Genomic DNA, 26,567 nt, shown 5'->3' on the forward strand with positions numbered 1-26,567 from the left:
TAACTCTTTGCGTGTCTCGCCCCTCTTGTCTTCTGACGGTCATGTCAAATCCCTTCTTTTCTTAATGCTCCTGCTAATGGGTTGATGTCTCTCTCCTTCCTCTTCTTGTCAGCCAATATCCTCCTCTCACACGGGACCACCAGTTGACTTATTTGTTTTCATTGTTGATTGAAGTTTTATTGCTGGGTCCTGCTACACCTTCCCACACACTTGGGATTACAGGCATCTGTATAAATCACGTGATGTCATGGCTGTGGGAGGGATGGAGCAAGCCAGAGCTCAGCTTCAGGATCCAGGCAGAGCTAGGAAGCGTGGTATACAACAGAAGAAATGCATACTGCATCTACTGCTAACAGAGGCGAAGTAGCTGCTTAGAGGATTAAGCATCAGCTTTTGTAGACCTGGACTCCCCCAAACCACAAGCAAAATCCCACTAGGATAACTCAGTGTTTCCCAAGGGAGATAAGCCCAAGGTGGCTTTCAGTATTTGTTTAACACATTCATTATCTTTAAGGCCCTACTTGAATGGTGGGATGATTGTCAAATAATTGCGGCTGAGTTGCGGACAAGCCACGGAAAATCGAGGAAAGTAATAACAGACCTGCATTATTTGCGGTAATTTGGAAAAGCTGACAACAGCGGGAGCCCCGCCAGGTGTGGGGCTGACAATGGGAGCTCCTGCTGTCAGCCACCTGGGGCAGAGAGTGGGAGCCCGGGGCTGAGAGTGGGGTCTCCTGCTATCAGTTGTCGGGGGCTGACAGCGGGATCCCGGGGCTAACAGTAGGAGCTCTGCCGTGTGCGGGACTGAGAGTGGGGGCTCCTGCTGTCAGCCGCCCAGGGCGGCAGGGGCTTCTCCTGTCAGCCCCCACACACTGCTGGGTTCCCGCTGTCAAAACTGCGATGGAAGCCTAATATTGCAAGATCCGCAATATCGCAAATTAAGGGAGGCCTTAATCATCCTCCTAAAGGTCTCAACGCAGGAGAAACAAACACACTTCAAAATTGAAATATACAAGCCTAGCACACTGTCAGTATTTCACCGGTTTTACCCTCTCTGCCTCTAGCCAGCATCCTTCTCAGGGCCTTCTCACAGCTGTATGGAGAGGGGAGGATGGGCGCTAGGTACAGTGCCACAGGTGAGGTGGCTACAGTGTTATTTGATTATAACTCACAAAGTGCCCCCTCTGCTTTTCAATAACACGTGATACATACAGGGTAGAAAGCGGTGTGTGGTTCTGTCTAATATACGACTCCACTGAAGTCAGTTTGGCCCAATTCCTAAGTCTCTTTCCCTTCACATGATCCTACAAGTTCAGAGCCCATCAGTATCTGAGAGAAGATTTGGGGAGGAAAACTGTAATATACATTTCCAGTATATTAATCAATATATATCGCCTCTCATCCGCCTGCTCTGTTCTCCCAGAGAGATTTAAATCCATCTGGGCATGGGCTCCATTGGTGTTTTGCTGTGTGAATTAAACTTGGCATCTCTCCACAACCACCTCACTATATAACCACCTTCCAAATCATTAGCACAGAGAAACCCGACTGTCCCAATACCCACCCATAGGTCTTATCCATGTTAACTGAATTTTCTATGGTGCTCAGGGGCCACCAAATGTGCTTCTTCGGAGTACTTATCGACTTGCCCTCAACACCCGTATGAAATAGGTAACAATTACCCTCTTTTATAGAGGGGGAAACAGAGGCTGACATTTACCAAAGGCCACACAGGGAGTTTGAGGCAAAGCCAGGATCAGGACCCTGGTCTCCTTAGTACTAGTCCAGAACCCTCCCCACAAACCCATCTTTCCCCTCCCAAAAGCCCTCTAAGACGCTATTCACTAGCACTGTTTCCCCTTGCTTAGATTGTTTTCAGAAATGTAACAACATTTTGCCCCTTACTCAGTTTATTTTCCTTCACGGTTGCTTATAAGGGATCTTATCAAAAGCTTTCTGAAATTCCCAGTAAATTAGTAATTACGCAGGTTTTCAGACCGATAATTATGCCCTTCCATGGCCCCTGATGTATTATTTACCTGAGATGTACATAATTAGAGCTCTTCTTTATAACTGGTATTATGGGCACTAAATTCTACTGCAGTCTATCGTGTAATTACACAGTTAGGCTGCATGCTAAACAGAATAAGCATAACTCCAAAAACTGGGCAAAAAAAATCCTCTTTCAGCAGCACAGTGAAGGGGTTTAAAATTTCAATATCCCTCCATTTAACTCATTTTTAAACAGGTACTAGTATCAGGTTTGGCTTCTTAATTTTGTTTCATTTAATCCCACTTTGCAAGGTTTAATGTTGTGCAAGATACTAAATTCTGTAAAGAGATTTATTTTAAAGCTAGTGTTAAAGGGGCATTTCCTTTCCCAGGTCTGCACAGATTTGCAGTGATTGTGGAAGCAGAATTGTATTGTCTTAAATTCTGTCTCTTTTCTCCCTCCCCGCACCCTCCTTCTACCTTCCAAATTATGATTATTTTTCGACAGCTTCTCAGCTGCAGCTAGAGGAGAATGACAGACATAGACAGGTACAGTTGCCATGGTACAACTGTCACAGTACTTTAGCTCTACTGTGCTGGCTCCTATAGAATAATTTAACTAGCCATAGTGGCAGTAGGGGAGGTGGGGAATGCTGGGTGGCTGAGCCCAAATAATCCAACTTCGCCTGCAGGAAAACCTAGTTCAAGCCCCATCTCGGAAGATGCATGTTGGTGATCTCTGCTAGGTCCACAGAGATAGTGACTAAGAGATCCCCACTGGAATGTCTTTGGAATTAGAGAATTACAGAAATGGATTAAATTGGAAGAGCTATAAAGTCTAGCTAGCTCCATTGCTTGATCTTCTGGGAATGCACTCTGCAAACATATTCAGTCTGTTCCCCCCAGAACGATTAAGTCCACAGTAACCTCAAATTCTTTTATACTTCCCTCCCTGCAGCATTTAACTGCTTGATCAGAGTGTTGATCAGTGACAGGTATCTGCTTAATATCTAAATTTATTCTTGTACTTTAAAACCCTGATGACAAATTACACAACTGAAGCTAGAAACAATCTTGCCCTGAAACTTTATATATGCTTATACCCTGAGATTTTCCCAAAGCCACTTAGGGGGCTTTGACACTCAATCCCCGTTAATTTTAACGGGAACTGAGCATCCAACTCCATTAGGTGGCTTGAAAATCCCAGCGTAATCTCCTTTAGATCAATCAGTTACATCTCCCCTCTCACAAAATGGGTGACCATGCTCAGTTCCCAAGGCCTGTGCTCATAAGAGTCTTTCTATCCCAGTACCACCTTTCGGTCTTCGTAGCACGCTTTTAAAAAAAGACACTGGTATTCATACTAGGTGAATAATTCTCATTCCATTGATGCCAGACAAAGCTCTTGGTTAGTGGAACTGTTAATACCCAAGGCAGAATGAGTTACCCATCCTAACAAAGGCAGTGCTATCACATATTGCTTTATGTTGCAGCTTAGATAGTTATTTGGGGGAGGGCGTTGTATCACAGCACATGTGGAAACTAACAGCTTAGTTTCATACTGAGTACGGGGGGTGGAAAGGAACTGATCCATCACTGATTTTTTGCATGTGGTGATTGTTTACCTTCATGGCGCCACTCATGAATGCTGTAGTTATCCTCTATGGGTGACTTTCTACTCTAGTTCATTGTAGATGTTTTCCCCTGGGCCAGATTCATTCAGGCCTCTACCTGGGTTTTGTGTAGTAGAAATTAGTGCAGAATCTCTATGAAAAGGCTTTTTGTAGACAGAGGAGGTTGCCCCTCGCTGGATCTGCCTAGGACTTACAGTGTAGTTTGCACAGTTTTACAGCCTAGTATGTCAGTATCCCCACTTCTAAAAATTACACCACACAGCAAACGCCAAAGGTGTCTCTATACTGCAATTAAATACCTGTGGCTTTCCCGTGTCAGCTGACTCGGGCTGAAGCCCAAGCTCTGGGACCCTAGAAGGAAGGAGGGTCCCAAAGCCCGAGCATCTAGACTGCAATGTTACAGCCCCGCAGCCTGGGTCAGCTGACAAGGGCCAGTCACAGGTGTTTAACTGCAGTGCAGACATACCCCAAGGTGCCAAGTTCTGCCTTCTGATACTCAGATGCAACTCCCCCTGGGGTCACTAGGTGGTACCTACATGTATCAACAGGAAGATCTACTGCCCCAAACCGTCCGAGACAGTGTGTGTGGCTGAAACCATGTGAGAACTCCACCCAGGCAGAGCGCCCCACATGAGCTGGGGCTCTAGACTGTAATTCTACTTGTGCAGATCACCTTGCAGGAGCAGGGCCTCAGAGTTCACAAGCACCAAGTCACCATGGTAGTGACACAAAGGCTGGAATTTCAAAATAGCCCACGGCTCGGTCAGGCCTGAGATCTAGGTGCCCGACTCCCTTAGAAAACCCTCCCCTTGAAAATCCCACTCTCAATGTTTAAATTGCAGCTCTGGTCAAAAATAATTTAAACTAAAAAAATAGTAGTCCCAGGAGAGCACACTACAACTCCAGTCTCCCAGAGCCTCCTTCTGAATCAGTTTCAAAGCCAGACATTTAAATTCTCAGCTCCATGGAGGATATAAGTAACTGAGAACACATTCTATTGTGCCTTGCGTGTCACCAAGAAAAGTCCCAACGATTTAGCCAGTGTGCTACACAGAGTATCTGTTAGATACCAGGCTGAGATTATGGTGCTAGTAGCTGAAAGACATTAATTTCAGGTTCAGTTTTAGCAGACAACATCTGATCTGATGGAGAGTAAATACAGAAGCACCAGATATTTTTTGGCAGACACCTATCTGAACATAGCTACAATTTGTAAGAGAATTTCCATTCCTATAAAGCTGCAAAAGAACTTCAGAAGTAACCAGATGAATTATTTTAATCAGAACAGACAAGAAGACAGATTTAAAAATGCAAATATATTAAAAATGAAGTTCACATTAAGTGCCTCTGTTCTCATTATTTGAGAACAACAACAATCATGAGATCTGATAGTGTGGCATGGACTCCAAAGAGAAAAAACTTCCTCACCCATCTCTCAGATCTTTTTAAAATTGGGACTGGACATAGCATTAGTACATGGAGTTAACATACCCACTCAGAGTCTGATAAAATGGGGGGAGGGGGAAAAAAACCCGTTGAGAGAGACAGTATTTTTGGTATTTGAAGCTTGAATTTGGGTGTCTGTTTCTGTTCAACAATACAAATAAAGCCTCGTGTCTCAGTATCTGTTGGCTGTAGGTTGTCTCTCTTTATAAGCACCTTATTAAGCATACAACTGCAGTGTACAAGAAAACATTTTTACAGGGTTTTTTTTCAAGACACCTTTATCGTATTTCTGCAAACCTCTGGCTACTTATCCGTAGTTCTCAAAAAGTGTTGGGTAAGTCTCCCAAAAGAGATGCTCTTTTGGTTTACTTCCTTATTTGCGTATCAGCCCGAGGGATGATGACAGCAGAAGCGTGTACAGCCTTGGAAATAGCAGCACTACGGACAACAGAGCAGCTCAGCCTTCTTTTACCAAATGGACACTGCAAATCTAGTCGTTCTCTTTTACTTTCCTGTAGATTTGCTTTGCAATCTATGTAGTGATTCTCAAACTTTCGTACTGGTGACCCCTTTCACACAGCAAACCTCTGAGTGCAACCCCCCACCCCCTTATAAATTAAAAACACTTTTTAAAATATTTAACATTATAATAAATGCTGGAGGCGAAGCGGGTTTGGGGTTGGAGGATGACAGCTTACGACCCCCCACGTAATAACCTCGTGATGCCCTAAGGGGTCATGACCCCAGTTTGAGAACCCCCTGATCTATGGTATATATTCAGATTTTAAACATGTCATACCAACTTAAATCAGTTTTAAAGTGAAGTGAAGAAATACTTTTGTCCACGTTATATAACAGAACTTAGTTTTAAGAGTCTGTGTTTGCATTTGTAATGAGCAGTTGATGTTGCGTTAGTATAACAGAGCTAGCTAATCCTTTTAAGTGGGCTCTCATGTATATTATGTACACATACAGATATGACCATGGTACAAGCATATACAGACAAAAGTCGTCAGGAAAAATTCTGCAGAAATATTTATTACCAGGCGAGGAAACATGGATGGTCTTGTGGTTTTGGCACTAGACTGGGACTCCGAAGATGTTTCAGTTTCCAGCCTTGCCACGGACTTCCTGCGGGACCTCGGGCAAACCACGTCTGTACCTCAGTTTCCCATCTATAGATGAGGAACAGCCTTTGCTTTCTCCACACTTTGTGCACTCTTCAGAGGGGGGACTGTGTCACTGTATGTATGTACAGTGGCAAGCCCCAGGGAGTCCTGATTTTTAAGTGGAACAATACAGTAATACAAAGGAATAATAAACCATGCTTGCTAGCATGAGTGGTTCCATTCATGAGCCTTATCCTCAGTTACACTACACTGCTGTGCGGGGGTAAAAGCGTATTACATATAATTTATGCTAATATTAAGGGCCCTTTACACTACCAGTGCAGTGTACATCTGCCTTTATATACAGGAGAATAAGGCCCAGTGTTTGAAGGAGAGTATCCTACATTTTAAAACTAAGATCAATCTAATAAACTGTTGCAAATTGACACCACCATTTAATGTTTAGCGTAATCACACGATAAAAGCATAGCTTAATTGCACCCCCAAAATTGTGTTCTTTGCACTTTTGTGTTTACTAGGGTTCCTGCGTGCTTTGAATTTGGTGCACAGGAAGTCCGTCCACTTTGATCATGTAACACTAGATTGTTTTAGTGTAGCTTACATTTTTCATACTGTCTGGAGGGCAAGAGGAAAAATGGTTTATTCCTTGATCAGGTATTAATTTAGTAAGATTCTACAGTATTTCAGTATAGATTTCAAGAACGTACAAATGGGATTTACGCAAGCAAAGCTGTACCTATCCACAGCTCTCTTAAATATGGTCCCATTGTATTGGCATGCAATATATTGTAAGCAGAGCGAGCCCATCTAATAGCAGCTGTGAACCCTGGCTACGTAACCTCCCTAATTTAATAAATAGACATTGACGAGACTAAGTGGCTGCTTAGATGGCTTTACCATCCTCTTCCATTTCTCCCCCTCCCAACTAAAAGCCTCTTAAATAAAACAAATTAAACCACACACACACACACACACACAAACCCACACTGCCTGAGCATTTTACGGCTCCATTCTCCAGCGGGAGCCAGAAAAATGCAAATGAATCCAGAGACCACAGAACGGCTCACTGAAGACTCAGAACGTTGTACGGGGACGTGTGTGTTTTGCTTCCCCCTCCTCCCCTCACCACTAAAACATCTGTAATAATATTCAGCACAATGCCATAGGTGTCTGCAACCAATCAGAGGCGATGGCAGACGCTTGCACCTTGCTGACAGATGCTGTCAAAATAGCCTTGCTGTCACGGGCTGGATGATAACGTGAAAATGAGATACAAATGAGGGGCTATCAGAGAGGGGTGGGATCATTGTTCTACTCAGTCCACTGGCACTGCACACTCAGACAAACTCAGAGAGATGTAACACACACAAGTCCTATAAGAAGTTAGGAAAGGAAATGATACCCCAAAATAACCTGCCATCACCAAATGTTTTAAAGAGACATGCCTATAAAGGGAGAGTGGAATTCACCTTTTCTAAGCAGCAAACATTTCTATGTTTATAAGCTTCATTTTCAGACCCAAAGCACTTAAAGCTAGTACACGCTACAGAGATCTTTCCCCTTGCTGAAATGCAGCCACTTCTGGGATGGGACAAAACAGCTGTTTTGTGCCAGGAATGCATCCATACTGTTTTGAGAGAGTCAGGAAGGAGAATAACTTCTTCCAAATGAAATTGCAGGGAAAATTTAGGGAAATAGGATGCAATTACCCAAAGCTATAATTGGACTACGTCAACATAGGGCTCCCATTCCTACAGCTGTGAAAAGGTGAAGAAGTCTTCAGGCTTACATTTTCAAATCTAGGCACCTACACTGATGCTCACAAAATATGCATGCACCTAGATAAGTATCTGTCTGTGCACCTGGTTGCTAGGGTTGCAGGCAAGAGTTACATTTTAGATTTTAAAGATCACAAGCAGTCGTGGTCTGGGTTTTACATGTCACCTGAAACACAGACTTTGACTAACGTGTCAGAAATAGGTTGACTCACAGCAGAATAGATTCATAGATTACAGGGCCAGAAGGGACCATGGTGATCATCTAGTCTGACCTCCTGTTACTCCTGGGAGAATTCGCACGCGCAGAATTTTTTCTTGTCTGCAGGAAATACATTTTACCGGAGAGGTGCTGCAGTTACACCTTTCAACCAGCAGGGGCTGCTGTGGCATCAGGACAGAGGGCAACTGGTCCAGGGCAGGAGCAGCCCCAGCTTCAGATAGGGAAGAGAAGAGGCTGCATTCTTCACGGCGCGCTGCCTGTGGGGCCAAGTCAGGAGGCATGGCACATGTGGGGACGGCCAGCGTGGGGCACATGGCTTTGGGGGTGGGAGGGTGTCACAGACTGGGGTCCAGAAGGGCTGGGGGGCGGGGGGGAATGTGGCGGGGGCTGAATGGGAGTTGGGATGCAGGGACAAATGGGAGTGGATGGCTGAGTGGGGGTGCAAGGCCACATGGGGCGTGGGGGTGGCTGAGTGAGGGGTACAGAAAATATGTTTCTGTATTGTAGTTTAAATGAATTATTACTCAAAGTTCTGTATTAATATGCCTAGTAAGGAATCTATTTGTCAAAAAAAAATTCTTGAAACTTTTTTGTTGTCTGTATTGTTACAGACATACTTGCTGACAGGTATTTTGAAATAAATTACCAAAATAATTGAAACTGGTGTAATTATACTGTGTTATTTTGACAAATAAAACATGCAGAATTTTGCAGAATTTTAAAATATTCTGCACAGAATTTTTATTTTTTTGGCACAGAATTCCCCCAGGAGTATCCTATGTAACAGCCCCCAGGACTTCCCTGAACTAATTCCTCTTTGAACTGGAGCATCTCTTTCAGAAGAATAGTCAATCTTGATTTTAAAATTGCCAGTGATGAAGAATCCATCACAAGATTAAGTTGTTCCAATGGTTAATTACCCACCTCTGTTAAAAATCTGTATCTTACTTCCTTTCTGAGTACATGAGGTTTCCTCACAAAGACTGGTTTTAGGTTTGAACAAGTGTGGTTGGCCCTTTAAAATAAATTAAGAGTATTGCACTAACAAAGCGATCCTTAAGCAAACAGTCTTCTGAACATCAGCTGGAGAAGACCTAGATCAGGGATGACTTCAGGAAGCAGTGTATCTTCTGGTTATTTCAGTTCTAAACCTACCTATGTGCTGCAGATGATAAACTGGGTCACAACTAGGGGTCCCCACAGCGTACAACACTGTACACAGATGAAGAGCTTGCAATCTAAAGAAAGTGGGCAAGTCTTCTTGGAGCAGCCTAAGTCATATGAAAGAAGTGTTTGGGGGCGGAGGGGAGGACCCCCTAATCCTAGATGCTTGGAGCAACAAGGTAGTAGTGTTTGTCACTTATGTAGGGCTTTTCCCATAGACTTCAAAGCATTTTACAGAAGTGCATATTCTCGTGTCACAAATGGGGAAACTGAGGCACGGGGCTGTGATGTGACTTGTTCAGTCAAGTAGAAAGTCAGTGACAAAGTGAGGAACAGAACTTGGGTCTCCCAACACCCAGTTTGGTGCTCTCTCAACTGGACAATGCTACCTCCCTAATATACATAACATCTGCTCATGATGTCTAGGGAAAGAGGGACTGGAGACAGTAACTTGTTCTCTTTTAAGAGGAGGGTTTCTAGAGGAACAGCACGTGCACGGAGGAGCAACTAGGCAGAAAGGTTGACTCTCTTCAAGCAGAGTATCTTTAAGGTTGGACAGTTCCCTTAATCTTCATCTGGAAATAGTCCCACAGATTTGTTCACACAATAAGAGAAGGAAGATAGTAAGAGCTGGCAGCCTCACACAGTTCATATGTAACCCTGCAAACCTTGCTGATGAGCTTTTATATGGTATTCCTGCAAATCGTCACTGCTCAAAGAGTTAACAATAAGCACAGCGCACCAACAAAGGTCTCTTACTAGGGTATTATTTGGCGCAACTGTACCTATACTGGGGGTCCAACTTTCACTGTACCCGTGAAAATGCAGATTCAGAGTCAAGGAGATCAACAAGAGATTAAAAAGGAACAGAAGGCAAAAAGCTGCTGGGCTCCATTTCCAAAGAAACTGAGCACTTGCAGCTCCAACTCGAGTTTTGGGAGCTCAACACCTCTAAAAAAATATCTGGCCCGGTGAGTCTACAGGCAACTCCTCTAAGCTCTCAAAGCTGAGCGTTTTACATCACACATCTTTACTGCGTAGAACCTCAGAGACAAGCTGCATCCCAATGCACTTTACAAAGGGTTTTTTTTTTTAAATACAGGATAAAAACAAAAGGGAGAAGAACGTTAAGCAGCATTGGCAAGAGAGGAGAGGCAGGTTTGCAGATGAGGCCAAGGGGATAGCTGAGTGGTCTAAGCCCCAGCTGAAGTCCCTAGAGCCACAACCCAGAAAGGGTTTAGCAGCCCTTTCTTCTTCCGAGATGGGTAAATTGAAGTTTCCCAGGAGAGGCTCTTTTCAGACGGTAAAAGGCCAAGGCCATGATCTCTGCTTCGATGGACGTGGAGATCTCACAGACTTGAGAATTTTGGACTCAATTTTTCATCTCCTCGACTGTTGTACAGCACGCTGCAAGCTTGGCTGCTGCCCTCTGCCCCAGATGTGGCTCCACCCCCTCAGTGCTGTTAAATATACAGTTAGGAAAGTGCTGTGGGATCCCTTCAAGATGAAAAAGGTATTACATAAAACACAAGACAGTATATTAGGAGAGGAGATGAAGACTCAAAGGCAGAGATCCAGCTCCAGATGTCGGGAAGGTGAAGGCTCTTGCACCAACGGAGTTGGACTAGGTGAAGGGACAAAAAGGAGGTAAGCAGGGGACCGGTCCATGGAAGATTTTTAAAACGGGAGAGTAATTTATAGACACAGCCTGACTGCACGTCTGCCCCCTGCCATTTCAAGAATCCTCCCAGTCACAGATGGCAATTGCATGTAAAGAAGGTTTTTACCGAAGTCCAACGTGTAACAGCTTCCTCATTCCCTACAGGTAGCGCCGTTTCCTCCCGCCCTTCTCCCGTGCCGTCGGTTTGCAGAGTAGACCTGCCTGCTGCAGAAGACCTAATTTCATGAGGCTTTTGTGCAAGCAGCGGGGTGGAAAATGATCATCAGGAGTCATCGTGTGGAGACGTGCCCCTCCCATTTCCTAGATCCAGCCTCCCTCCCCCAGAACCCAGGCAGCCTGAACGTGCTGTAGCAGAGAGAGGCTACCAATGATCTTTCCAAATACCAGCAGTTCTGAAGTGAGAGTGCACTCTTTCCCCATCCCACCGCAGCTCCCGCCTTCCCAGATACTGATGAGCAAGACAGTGCAGTCCTGCGTGACAGCGTGAAATTAATACGATTTTGGGGAAAGTTGGCAATGAATAATGAGCATCTGAAATACCTTGGTTCCACCCCTTGCTTCCACTTTAACCCCTTTGCTGCTAGCATGCCACTCTGGCACAAACGTAGCAGGATGTATATGAGCTTTAGGTGCAAACAGCGGCAATTCTGCAGGGAAGCAGCTCTGAAGATGCAGTTGGCTCCACGTAAGCAATTGTATTGCAGAGTAAGTTTTTTCAAAGGCCGGATTCTGCTAGCAGCAGTTGGGCCTGGCCTGGGGAGGTGCTCTGATCGCACCTTGGGCTTTGGAATACAGGAGTCCCTGGATTGACCTCTCCTTCCAGCCTAAGGGGTGGACCTCAGATGAATCCCACAAAGGAATCTCCACACGAGGGAGCTAGAAACCATGAGGCATTTGCCCCTTCCTCCAACCCCCCAGGTCAAGTCAGAAAATGCAGCTGCTGGACTGTTCAGAATAAAGGGTTAGATCATTGCCTCATAGCATAAAGGGTAGCAGAAAAGACCTCAGAGCCAGGACACAGGGATGAAGCAACTGTGCAAAAGCCAAGAAGGGCCCCAACCCAAGGGGAGTGGAGAGGATAGTCTGTGCCCAGATACCATTTGCTGGCAGACTAGTCTATGGGAGCTCTGGTGATCAAGGCTACTAAACAGAAAAGAGGCCACTGAAATCTGACAAGGTGAGTGGGATCAACTATGATGAGGAAGAGCTTTTAATTCTAAAAAACACCCCGCTCTTATCTAGAGCTTTTCATCAGTAGATCTCAAAGCACTTTACAAAAGAGGTCAGTATCTTTCTTCCCATTTTACAGAGGGGAAAACTGAGGCAAAAAGAGGGGAAGTGACTTGCCCAAAGTCACCCAGCAGGCCAGCGGCAGGGCCAGGAATAGGTCTCTCAAGACCTAGTGCAATTCTCTATCCACTAGACCACCCTGTCTCACTCTTTCCTCTAAGCAGTATATTTGTACTGTTCCACTGGCAGGCACTGGCTGTTGCATACCCTTATCCACCCCCTTTTATCTTCCTTGCTTATATTTAGCTTATAAATTGGAGCAGTTGGTGAGTTGCCATCTGACGTCCAGAGAGGCAGCCCTAAGAGGCTACCACAGAACCAGCTTAACTTGACCTTTTCCAGCCACTGACAGAAATGGATGCTGCAGCTTCCTTTTGGTTCACAACTTCCAGTCTGGTCAGGCGACCCCTAATCTCAGCAAGGTCTCTCCTAGTGCAAGAGTCAGGCTGGCTTCTAATTTCATCCATGCTTTGGTCATGTGACATAAGGATGGGTCTCAATTCCATCGGACTTGTCTTTTTCACCATGGTGGCTTTGGGCATGGGGCGGGGCAGTGTTTCTGCTGTTGCCCGATTCCCTCTCACACCAAATCAAACACTGAACATTCCAACTGCTCTTCCTGGTTTTTCGAGGGCTCCATTCCTCAAACCACTCCCGTAAGAGGCAAAAATAAGTAAAAGCTAGGTGTCCGTTCACCTGCAAGGCTGAGGTTCCTGGGAGGAAAGGACAACTTACAAGCGGTTTATAAAACTGTACTGTGCCTTTTCACAAGCACGGAGAGCGAAGACTTGCTAAAATATCTGAATTTTAAATTCCACTGGATTGAAAGGAACATCAATAACATCAGTCCAATGATGCAGCTTGTTAAAACAATGCAAAGAATGGATTTTACAAGTGTCAACATGAATGGAAAGCATTTGGGTGTCTTTAATAGAATGTGATTTTGTTAAGACATTCCCATGAAGGGAGGAAGACTGAAAAATAAAACATACTATGTACTACTGAAAGAGTGTCAAATTGACCTGTCTAGCTTCATGGTGAAAGTGCAAAAAATTAAAGTGCTTTTCATTCTCAACATTTCAAGAAATCTAAAAATAGAAACGGATTTTTTTTTTAATGCTTGTTTTCAATCTTGATTGTTCCTTGAATTACAAACTTAGAGGCGAGCAGCTTTAGATGTCAGGCAACTACAATTTCTATATAGCAGCTTCTAAAAACCCTTATGGCCAACTTAAAAGCCATCTTAATAGTCAAGCATGCATCTTGGAAACACGCATGCTTTGCCTCTGCCCGACGACAAAAATATTATTTTTAACAGGTCAGGCAAAAGAACACCACCTTGTAATATGAATAGCACTGAATGGGTATCCAAAGGTGATGTTGGACTAGATTACTGGGGCTCAGCAAGTTGCTTCCTATGAAGAAGAAACTTAAAAAGCACCCATTCATGCACACACGAACCTTAGAGTCACCAATCAGCGCAGATACGGCGTGGGGCTGGTGGTGGTGGTGGGAGATTGCCAGAGGGTAACCCGTTTGAACATGGCATTTCAAGTAAAAAAAAAACAGAAAAGCACTGATGAAAAACAAGGAACCGGGTGTAGGAAACTAATTAAGCCCCGTCACTAGGTTCAGCTTAGTGCATCGGTGAGAGCCACATCAGCAAAAATCACAATGAGAGACCCTGGAAATTCTTAGTTTGCATTAGACAATCCGCCGGAGTAAGAACAGGCCATTGAAAATGGCTCAGCAGAGAGGTTTAGGGGAGCAATGAGGGGGCTTGCGATCTGGATTGTTACCAACTCACTAAAACCAACGACTGTGATTAATATTCAGACCTCAGAAAGGAAAGATCCACTGAAGTATCGCTGTCAAGACAGCGTTAAAAAAATTCTTCTGTTAAACACTTTTCAGTTTCAATTTTTAAAAAGAACATTGAAAACCCATTTAACTGATTCCTACGTGGCTCATCTTGGACAGGAAACTAGACTGGTCAGTTTCATTTGCATGTTCTCATGCACTAGTCCAATACTGCTGTGTTCGGGTTTCCAGCACCTCAAGAAGAAAGAAAATCTTCATTTAAAAAACCATGAACACTTTTCTAATGTGGTGACAGACACAGACGTGCACAATCCCTGCATTTGCATCTGAAAGTAGGTACTAGTATCTCTGGAATTTGCATTTGCAATTTGATTTCAATAAAAGCACTTTTATGGAAAGCACAATTTCCTATTGTCAGAGGTAACCTGGTGTTTTGAAGCTGGTGTGTGAAACTATTAGTAAATCCTCTGGGTTAGACCTTGTTGTAAGCATGCACGGGGGCAGACTGTTAAGGCCCTGACAACAGCAACACCAACAGAGCAAGTTACAACACTGTTCTATTATTCTTTATATTGCAATAGCCTCAACAGGCCTCAATCAGGAATGGACACCCTATTGTGCTAGGCGCTGTACAAACATAAGATATTCCCTGCCCCACCAACTAATGCAGATTGGGTGTCCCTGAAATGTGCAAAAGCCTTGGATATGTGCAAGGGCTGAGTGCTGTCTACACTATAGAATGGAACCAGACATGACCGCAACCGTAGCGTACACAGGCCTCAAGAACAGAGGCTAAAACCAGCGCTTAATCTTTAGTCATTTCCATCAGGGAGCAAAAAAACAGGGATAAAAGAAAAGACTTAAAAACAAAAGGGACAAAGATCACGCAACAGGTGAGGCCACTGCAGCCCAACCCACACACTGTTAATGAATGCCTCTTCCCACCTGTTGTGAATGCTGCCATTCACTCTCCGAGCAGGAGGCTCACACCTACAGGAAGGAACAGTTCCCAGAGATGCTCTGGAGGAGGGGGAAGTGCAGCCGAGCAGAGAAACTCCATCCCTTTAGGATTGTGAGGCAATGTGGAAAGACACCTACAGCGCAGAGGTTCTCAGTCAGGAAGGGTGAGGGCAAGTGGCTGGGACAAATGCACTGATGAAAAAGCATCAAGCAATTGTTGTTGTTTTTTTAAAAGCACTTCCTATCAGTGTTCCCCAGCCTGCCCCCCACAAACCCCACCTAATCAGGGATAGGATGCATGGGCCAGAACACAAGCATAAGGGCTAGAAGTGCAATATTTCAAAGATAAAATTCCAGTTTAAATTCTTCATCGCAATTCTTCAACCTGTGGAATTGCAGAGCACACAGGGCTTGTTCATAGTTGCAACACTTTGTGTGTTCAGACCTGAGGATCCCAGCTGTCAGACACAGGATCCTAAATAGGAAGCTGAAATCCAGAATTAAACACTAAAGGGTAAATCCTCAGCTGACAAACTGAAACTACTCTGAGTTAGGCCAGTTTAGGATCTGGCCCTAAATGGAACATCAAAGATTGTTTTAATTCACCTATAATAAATGTTCAGGTATAGGATCTGCATATTGTATTTAGGTGCCACCTTTGAAACTGGGCCTCCAGAATAGAGGTTTTCCACTAGTGAATGTACAGACTGAGCAACACAAACCCAAACAAAAGATTACATACACATGAATTCATGTGTAGTGTACACACACAGACCATACGCATACATCTCATATGTATTTTAATCTAGCTCTACCATCTACAGATAGACCCAATGAAATCAGTTCTGCAGTCAGTTAAGTAGACGAAATCACCAAATCTTATCAGTTCTTCCTCAGCATCTTTAAAACCCATCCTTACCTCTTCATTCCTATTCCTAAAATCCATGTGTCCATGTCTTGGTCCTCACTTGCCTTGATTACTACAATCTCCTCCCTTCTTTGCTTCTCACCTTGCTCCTGGTCCCCCCCCTCTTACGAGCACTGCCGTTTGGCCTACATGACTCCATTTCAAATCCTCTCGCCGGCTTCCTCTACTCTTCCTGAGGAAGTTCAAGCTCCTGATTCACCTTCATAATCCTGCACAACCCTACTGCTCATGCCCCTCTTGCACCAACCAAGCCTTCCTCCCCAATGACCCTTTTGTCTTCTGTGGTTGGCCCACTCTGGTCCTTATGCTTACAGACCCTGTTTTACAAAGAACCACTGTTTCCTTTCTTCTTCAACCACCTTCTAACAATAACCCACTGACAAAAATACGGGTAGGAAAGAGGACTTCAGCTCCACTTCAAAATTAGACATTTGCCTGGTTATCAGGCATATCATCTGGACTGCATTATCCATGGGCCTTCTCTAAGTAGGCACAGCGCCTAGCTGCTCTCAGATAAACCAATGCCCACATTAATCATGCATCCTTCCCACTCTAGCACAAGCAGGTCATTCCAGCTAGTTTCAGCACTGTGATCATTACAGGAAATCCACCAACGAGACTGGGAGAGTAACATTATCCGCCTCGGAAGAGGCCGTCATTCAGATGAGCATTCAGTACACGGGTCTCTTTGGAAAATCCAAGAGGCAAATCTGTGGCATATTCAACCACCTAATTATTTCCTTCCTAAATCTGAACATGCTCTAACAAAAAAGAAAGACAATTTTGTAGCTTTCAGCACCAGGAGAAACAGCAGCGTCTTTACATTTTAATTTACTCCCTGGGCAGTCCAATGTTCCCCAAGAGACAAAGGGTACTCGTGTGTCTTTGTACATAAATATGATTCTTCAAACGATTCTAGCCAAAAGCTGATATTAAATATAAATCTAATGACAAGTGGCAGTAGCATTTGGTCATTCCAGGATTACCAGGTTTTCCTGTGCTATTTCTGCTCATGCATACTAATTTTTTTTTTTTTGCATTGGTACATTGCTAATCCTGACCTGCTGCACCAATGCAGTTTCACTGAAACCTAAACATCTCATGGCGACATGTCAAATTCAACAAAGTTTTTGATTGGGGAAATGTCTAAACAATTTGTTTAGACTTTCATTTCAACAAGGTAAAAATGTTTCATTGTGACTATTTGATTCAGTTTGCTTCAACTTTTATATTAAAATATTTTATTATATGTATATATTACATACATTTACATACGTTAACATAATATAAAAGCTAAACAAAATGAATCAAAACATTTTGACACTACCAAAGTATTTTGATAGTCCCAAATTGAAGTGCCCTGAAATTTTCATTTTATGGGAAATTGCAGCTTTTCAATCAGACTCAGAATAAAATATTTCAGAATTTCCCCACAGAATGGAAATTCCAGTTCCCAACCAGCGCTAATTATGGATCTTCAGTGACAGACACCAAGTCTTTGACAAAAGCAACAAAGAGTCCTGTGGCACCTTATAGACTAACAGACGTATTGGAGCTTAAGCTTTCGTGGATGAATACCCACTTCGTCAGTCTTTGACAAAATTCATTAACATTTTACTATCCGGAACGAATGTGAAAATGCAGTCTGGTCCTTAGGTGAAATTCTGAGGGCCTGGTCTACATTAGAAAATTAAGTCAGCTTAATTATGTCACTAAGAGGTGTAAAAAATCCACACCCCTAAGCGGCGTAGTTAAGCCAACCTATTTCCCCCTGTAGACATTGCTAGGTTGACGGAAAGATTCTTTCATCGACCTAGCTACCATCTCTCGGGGAGTTGGATTAAGTACGCCAGCTGGAGAATCCCTCCCATCAGCTTAGGTAGCGTCTACAATGAAGCACTACAGTGGTGCAGCTACATCAGTGCAGTGTTTTAAATGTAGACAAGCGCAAATACAGACAAGTTGATTATCTGCGTTATGTCCTTCCACTGATTTTGTATTTTAGTTCACTCAAACTTGACACATCCCACAATAATTTTAGTCGGCATTATATTCCCATACGTGATCTGTTTTCGCTTCTGTTTTACAGGGGTAATAAATATAATAAATAGAAAGCATTATATTAGCATTAATAGCAATCCTTTTTGTTAATGCGCATACGTCGGCCTAGTCTTTGTTTCCAGAGGTTGTATGGAGAGGTCTTCTATGGCACAATATTTTGAACTGTTGAAGAGTGAAAATAATTTGATCAGAAAGATTTGTACTGGGTATTAAGCTGCTAGAAGGATTTAGCAACTCATTTGAAACTAAAAATATTTAAAATAACCATTCCCACTTTTAAAATTGCGGCCACAGTACAATAATCGGTGTCAGGTGCTTAGCTATCTAAGCATTTTTAGTGGGTCATATACCCGAGCATATAGGAGCTGAATGTACCAATTAATACCACCTAGTTCTTATATGGGTAAAACCTCACTGTCCATTAATCGACAATTTTCTCTCTTCTGCCTTTGGTTAGTGAAAATTTCTATGGGTTCAAGTGCAGGAAGAAATCTTGGGGAAGGGAAAATTTTCACCAGTCATGTAGCCTCCCTTACTTGGAGAAAGGTGTGAACATGAAGTGTGTCTTGCACTAGGCTTCATTATATCTCAGTGTTCCTTCATAATGAGGAATGAAGAGCTCGTTCTGGTAACAACTCTTATTTTCATAGGTCATTCCAAGCTTTGAAGAAATGGATAATGACATAAGAATAACTTTATAAAGACTTAGTTAAAAAAAAAAATCAAACTATTTTATCAACTGTATCCTTCACCCATACTTTTTTTTCTTCCAGAAGAACAGATCCAATTTCCAAATCTTGCCCCCTGTAATATAGTTTTAGATTCATGACTGTTTCTACTTCTTCGGTCAGAGGGAACTTCTGTCCTGGCTACTTTGGCTAGATTACTCTTCTAAAAGCACTACGTAGTGAGTTGTGGGGTTTTTTTTGTTTTTGTTTTTTTTTGGGGGGGGTGGGCTTGTTTTAAAGAAAATAAGCAACAAAGCCTTTGAAAAAGAATAATGGACAGACCATTTATTTTTAGTACATTAAACCTGTCCAGTATCATATTCCAATCTTTAATCCCATTGGTTTCTCTAAAACAGAATGTTACTTTCACATAGCAATATGATATGCTATATTTATTCCTAGGAACCATAACCATGTTCTGGCACTATTTTCAGCTGTGTTCCCCCCCCCCCCCCTCCAATAGCTGTAACCTTATTCCTGTTAAGGGTGAGGTCCATACAAATTTTGTAACCAGAAAGCCTTACTAAATTTGTATGAATTAGACTCCTGCAGATAGAATATGGAGGTGATCGGATGTACAATAACGTAATCTGCATATAAAGCTATATAACTTGGTGTTTAGACTGGAAGTAAACCTTAATTTTGGGATTTTCTCGATCTTTTTTTTTAAATGGACGAAGGCAAATAATGAGGCTAGTAGGCAGCCTGGTTTTCTTCCTCTGCTCATCTGAAGCATGGGGCAGTGACAGATAGTTCTGATTTTAGAAAAGGGTTTATACATCTTGCCCAATTTACATGCAAGTTTCCAAAAACCTTATGTTTCCTCCAGAAAGAAGCCCCACTCGACCCCATCACAAGCTTTTTCTGAATCTGATTTTATGGCAGCTCTTATTCGGCGGAGTGTGCACCATGTGCATTTATAATTCTACGAAGGCAGCCTACAGTGTTCACCCCTCAACAAGTCCTATTTGATCTAGAGAAAATGTAAAGGACCTTTTTCCATTCTAGTTGGTCCTATTTTAGGAGGGGGAAAATCTTTGTAACTTCATGTTCAGTGATGCGAGTCTGTACAATAATGCCTCCATTTTTTATGCTCTCTAATTTGGTGTAGAAAGTGATATGGCTATGAAACAAAGCATTAAGATCAAGACTTCTGACGGGAAGTGGTGATTATCTGGGACCAGCATGACACGTTTTAAAGGAACCTAATTTTCAGAAATTGCTCAGGAGCTGCTCTCTGAAAAATAAGGCCTTTTCACAGGTCTCAAATTAGACACCCAAAATCATTAATCGTTTTTGAAAATAGCAGCTTAAGAGCCTCTCGATATAGTATCAAAGAATTAAAAGTCTTCACCCGAGACATGTTTTTTGTCTCCCCTCCCCCATTTTGGAAAAGGACAGTTATAAATTGATAAACTACATAACTAGCAGCCTCAGCAAAGACAGCAGACAGCCTGAAATACCCTCATTATTAGAGATAGTCCCTCCAGGCCAGGATTCAAGTATGGCGACAGATACAGTATGAGGAAAACGTATTCCAGCGTTGTCCATGCTTAGACAAAGGATTCAGACTCCAGGACTGCCAATCCAGCAGTGTTCACCATCACCAAATGCACATGAAGAAAATGGAGTACCTTCACTTTCCAACGCACTCCCTATGGATTAAAACCTTATCCCCGAACCTCTGAAACCAGACATGCACCTTGAATCCCCTGCAAGCTACAGGTTTGGGAAAGCAATACTAATTTAACACCCATGCATGGATTTTCTGGAAGTGTTTGTCTTCATCCTCCCTCTTCCTATGAAAGTTTTGTTAAAGTGATCCAAAACCCACCACTACCACGACCAAGGTACAGGTCTTCAAGGTTAGCTTGAATTGGCTAGAGGAGAGCAACAACACAGGGACAAGGCAGGCTTTTATACATATCTTAGATTGCTAGTATTGCATCCTAAACCATAATCCTCATTCCAGAGAGGCTAAGCACTGTGATGATGGATCTTTGAATCGACAAAACACTAGAGGAGAGAGAGGAACAGAGTAAGCTGCAACTCTGAACAATCCATGAACGTAAGCCTCCAAAAGTCGGCACTGTTTAAACAAATCAATCATTGTCCATTTCAAACAGCTAGCATTGCTAACACCTATTCTTGGGTAGATTTAAAAGGGAGAGCTCACGTGACAAAGCTTGAAAGGTGAAGACATTTTTTATAGAATAAAAAGGATTTTAACCTTCTGTGTTTCATACCCTGCCCAGACAATAATTCAGAAGTGGAGTAAAGGAAGTGGGTTATGGGACATCACTTGGGTGGCTGGAAAGTGGCTTTTGAACATGTGAAACAACAGAGAAGAGGCTTGTCCCACAAGGCCTTTAACCTCCCCAGGCAGAGCTACCATTGGCCTGCAGTGTCATTGTCTGCGAGCAACAACTGCAGTTCCCCTCTTGTCCTTTATTTCCTGGGAAGACTAAGAGTGCCCCCTGCTGCCTTGGTGAGGGAAATGCCTCTGGTTCCAAAGAATTGTTTTAAACTAAAAAATTATTATTAAAAAGAAACCCGCCAAAGGATATAAATCTATGGCAAAGGCATACAATTTTAAACAAAGCCCCAAAAGAACGCCTGGCATTTAATAATGTTCACTGTGTGCAAATTTTTAGCCCTTCTGAAAAATAAGTAAAGATTATTAAATCAGCTCAGTTCTCTCATTGCTGGCTTTTGTTCTGAAGATAAATAATGTGTTCCTAAATATATTGTCTAACTAAGTGAAACTGACATTTTGGTGGAACACTGCTTCCTGATTAACATGCATTGTTCTTAACAAGCTTTTGATAATGGGCTATCGAAGCCTTGTGTTCCTTAAAACAGACACTATCAAACTGCTCCCATACCCTTACCTTCTCAACCACGCATGGTTTTTCAACGCCCTTTTAATAACATGAAACAAAACATCTCTCTGTACTGATCTTTTATCTTTTGGACAAGTACAGATTCCTCTTGTCCCCTGAATATATTACAGAACCAAAAGCCAACCTGGCGCTGTTTATAATTTGGACTGTTGGCCGGTAAACTGCGGATATCAGCTAAGCACTGGCAATTTGACGCATCAAGTTGGTTGCTCTACAACTGGCAGAAAGGGTTAAGTTTGGGACTTGAAGGGTCTCATATGATTAGAAATCCAGGGGCAATTTTCCTCCCCATCCTAAGAAGTTTGAACAACGTTAAGATCCAAATTTTGGGTCTAGACCATTTCTAGGGGCTCTATCACTATACAGTCAAAGTACAAGCATACAAGATATAAGAGCCCCCAATTTTGGGGCAACCCTTGCCCTGTACAAAGTACTTTACCCGCACACGCCATTTTATATGAGGTTAATTGTTGCTAGAGAACCAAGCTTTGGGAGCTCCTTAACAAAGGGCGTGCACAAACCCTGGTGCCACGTGTACAGGACCGGGGAGGAATTTGGTTAGTTGTATGTAAAACAATCCTATCTGCTGTCTGGCCAATTTCTTGGTGCTCCTCACACCTCACTTTCTTGGGAAAGCCACGGAACATATTCTGGACAAGGAGAGATTTGAGGCCAGATTCTCAGTTATGATCTGAACCCTTTGCACTGCTTAAGAGGTGCAAAGGAGCCAGATTCTGTCTGTTACCCACCAGCTGAGAACTGCCCCAGTCAAGAAGAGTTGGGGTACAGAACTCAGCTCCTGCACCAACTGTACCAACGCAGGACAGGGAACATGTCAGAAGAGATAGGGATGTATTGGGGCATCTCGGTGTGGATCCTTAGTGGGCACATGGTCCCTAGGGGACCAGACACTGCTGGTGTACATTAGTGCAGCCCCAGGTTACTCTAATTCAGGCAGAGGCTGGTGCAGTTTGGCCCTCAGGATGAAGACACTACGACCCGCTCGCTGATGCGCCTCCCCTTCCCCCCCTACATGCTCCTGCTCCAAGTGGAGCTCAGACACAGGAGTAATCTGCTTATTTCATGTCATATGTCCATATCTGCATTAAATACACGTCTCACTTACCCTATAAGTTCCGTACTATTTATGATCAGACAGCAAGGTCACCTGCCAAAAGCAGCCACCAATGCCCCAGTGAGTAACTACCCACTGAGTAAATGGGCAGCAGCAGATTTCTTTACCTGAACAGCTCTCTGATTTCCCTCACGGTTGCCTGGAATGGGATATTTCGGACCAAAATCTTGGAGCTCTTTTGCTTCCTGAGCGTTTGTTTTTTGCGGGATGGTGTCACAGTGGGCCTGGTAAATCAACGGAGACATGGTAAGTTACACTGTAGAGCAACACACAACACAGACCGCTCTCTTTCTGGTTCCTTCCAGCTTACGAATCTAGACATTCTGGAGTCCAGTTTCCTGATCAATATGCTCAATGGCTTCTTATTTGAATCAATGGACACTTCATAGACCAGGTGGGAGAACAGAACAGTTTGATTACAGTTATACTTGGAATATATAAAAATCTGCCTCATTATTTTAAAAAGATCATAGTCTTCCTATGTGTTTGTGCATTATCTTGCAGACAGGACCCCAAATCCTGACAGGGGCTTCTGGGCTGGGTGCTATTTCAAGACAAGTAAATAAAGCACTATCTACGGATTACCATTCTGGAACAGACCAATCCTTCCGTTGGTTTGCTGACCTGCTCTGGTACAACAGGGAGAAGTTTGTAACACCGGCTAAATTAGTGTAAGTGAAGCACAACTTGTGCCTTTAGTTTCACTTTTAACTGGTCTCTGAAAGGCTGTAAATAGCATGAACAGTTCATGCTTCTGTGTAAAGCCATCAGGTTTGATTCCAAGACATGGATTCTGGCTGTCCAAGCCAGCAGGAGGTGGAAGCAATTCTTGGGCCTCAATGTACAGAGTGGTGCATTACCCCACAGCAGCCGAAGAGCTGTACTGATGGGCCCTTAAGGGAAGTCCTATGCAGCTCCCCTTGGTCTAACAAAGATGCCTTCAGCGTGAGGGAAGGGGCACAGAACAATATCATCTACAGGACAGAGGAGGAAAGATGCTTTTCTTTAAGAAGTTGGGAGGAGAATAGCAAATTACCCCAAGGAGACCCTTGTGACAACTTTTCTAGTTTAGTTCACCTTAGATCCAGCCTCTCTCACTTACGTGGTGAAATCATTTAGTGTTGCTTTGCGTTCTTCCGATTCCCAGAAGCTCAGTGCTTCCTTTTTTTATTTTGTACTTAGTCTAATAAAAACAGATTCCCACCTCAAATTTCATTTATTCCTATCCACTTGTTGGCCAAAAATATACCATATTAATAGGTATTATGCACACAGTATTAATATAATATACATCAGTGATGGGAAATTAGGTAATTGAATGTATTATGCTCTTCCCACAATTCTGTTCACCTATGTCATACATCCCACAACACTTTGCAAAGCAGAAATCAGCTTTGGCATTAGAAACCAGGAAACTTGTCAAAGCAAGGATGCAGGAACCCTTTGTACCAAGTACACTTTGGGAGTATTTTCATGGCTCATCAACACTTGGAATGCAGCAATTCAACCCAAGATATGGGAAAATATAGGGAGGTACTAAGGACAAAGCTGGCATAAACCAGTGGGTTAAACTTAAACTTTAACTGCTATGCAAAGCATTCTGTAACCTGTAAAAAAACAGACTATAAATACTACTAGTTGCAACGTGTATAGTTGAAGCACAACTTGTGCGCAAGGTGAACACGCTGCGATATAAGGATTGCTTCCCAGAGGGAAGGTATGTATGTTTCCTTTTCAAATTGTCCGACTTTGCCTTTAGACAATAAATGTGGCTAAAATTAGTTATTTGGTCTCTAACATTTTTAAGAACGAACAGCGCGTGCAGTCAAACAACTGGCTACACCTTTGAGTTAATACACTGGACTAACACCATCACAACTGCTATTTTTGAAGACCTACACCTGATCATCTGAAAGAGCCCAGGAAAAACATTTGTTCCATAAGCTAGGATGGTTCCAGCGTACCAGGTAAATGTGTATTTAAGGGTACGTCTACACTACGAGATTAATTCGAATTTAGATAATTCGAATTTGGGAAACAGATTGTATAAATTCGATTGTGCGCGGCCACACTAAGCACATTAATTCGGTTTTTAACCACATTAATTCGGTGGTGTGCGGCCACACTACCCCTAATTCGAATTTACAAAATCGATTTTGGTGCTACTCCGCTCGTCGGGGTGGAGTACAGAAATCGATTTTAAGCGCCTTTTAATTCGAAGTAACTGGCTCCGTTGTGTGGACGGGTTAAGGATTAATTCGGATTAACGCAGCTAAATCCGAATTAAAGTCGTAGTGTAGACCAGGCCTAAGACTGGCACTATTCACCACCCAAATTACAAAGCGCCACCAGCAACCATATTGTAAAGAAATGAACGAGCCATTCTGGGCAATCAAGGGCTGTTGCTGCATAAGTCTATTTGGCGCAGAGAAGTCAGACAGGAATCAGGCAGACTTACTTGATGGCCCTTTCGGAGATCTTCACGTCCAGCTGATGGCCATCTACTGAGCAACCCTACAAAAGCAAGTTACAACGTTTGCAAAAAGAAAGAGACCTTAAAAATGGAGAAGGAGTTTTACAGCTCAATTCTCCTTCCTCCCACCTCTCCTTCACCCAAGCGCAGCTAATACAGGTGAAGAGTACACAATACAGATGGGGAAGCAGTGTGGTCTAGTGGCCAGGGCATTGGCGTAGGAGTCAAGACACCTGAGTTAATCCCAACTGTGCCACTGATGTGATGTTGAGCGAGTTACTTCCCCTCCCAGCCTTTGTCTTTCGCTTGTGGGCCCTTTGGGGGCAGGGACCGTCTCACTAGGGGTATGTTCGACACTCAGCACAATGGGGCTCTGACCTCAGTCGCAGCCTGTAGGTAACTACTGAAAAACAAATATTAGAAGGGTTCTCGGTGCCTCATGACCCACCCACTCCTCCCCTTTGCCTGCGTCACCCATGGTTACCTGGAGCTGTCTGAGGGCTTTCTGAGCATGCTCTGGTTTCTTGTACTCCACAAATCCAAAGCCCATAGGAAGTAAAGTGCCTGTCAGAAAGGGAAGGAAAGAGCCCCGTAAACGCTTTGGCGAAAAGCATTCGATAGTGGCCTGTACAATGGATAGGCCCTTGTGACTGGTTAACGACAGACAACGAAAAAGTGAATCAACGCTGCTAGAAATGGGGTGAACTTTGCTGGACTAAACCTGCCACAAAGGAGCCATGGGGAATTAAAAAACTAACGGATATTGTGACATTTCAGGATACAGTCACCCTGGGGATGATGCAAAGAAAGTTGTACACCACCTGGGTATAGTGGAAATCCATTTCATATGTAACTTTTGTGAATGCAACTAAACAAAACACTAACCATCGGTCCTACAGAAATGATAGCTATGCGCATAAAAGGTCAGTGATCATACTGCTTACATACAAATTTGTTCATGCACAAGGTTTTCCTGCACTGCTGCAGTGGTAAACTTTTAGAATGAAATTTTCACCATAATCCAGACACAGGCATTCTCTGGGCATTCCTAATGTGCCTGATTCAGACAAAAGTTACCCCCCCAATAATGTATGCTTCCTTTTAGATGGATGTAAAATCTGAGTCTGGAGTTTTGACTGTATTTTTCATCTGAAACCTACCAAAGAGTTCACTCTGGCCATAAAGGAGGAAATATGTTGCACAAGCCAATAAAACAATTATAA

At 43.2% G+C, this 26,567-nt stretch overlaps 1 protein-coding gene across 1 annotated transcript in view; it reads right to left on the bottom strand.

The window, feature by feature from the left end:
• The window catches only part of RBM19 (RNA binding motif protein 19), a 112,163-nt gene that overhangs the window by 53,876 nt on the left and 31,720 nt on the right, over nucleotides 1-26,567 (bottom strand). The window contains exons 19-21 of the mRNA XM_024213676.3: nucleotides 25,829-25,908; nucleotides 25,330-25,385; nucleotides 22,979-23,095 (exon numbers count right to left, since the gene is read on the bottom strand). Of these exons, the coding sequence (XP_024069444.2) occupies nucleotides 22,979-23,095; nucleotides 25,330-25,385; nucleotides 25,829-25,908 (253 nt within the window). The remainder of the gene's footprint in view (nucleotides 1-22,978; nucleotides 23,096-25,329; nucleotides 25,386-25,828; nucleotides 25,909-26,567) is intronic.

Source organism: Terrapene carolina, unplaced genomic scaffold (assembly GCF_002925995.2).
Source record: "Terrapene carolina triunguis isolate 2854851 unplaced genomic scaffold, T_m_triunguis-2.0 Scaffold951, whole genome shotgun sequence".
In the NCBI taxonomy this organism is placed as follows: domain Eukaryota; kingdom Metazoa; phylum Chordata; order Testudines; family Emydidae; genus Terrapene; species Terrapene triunguis.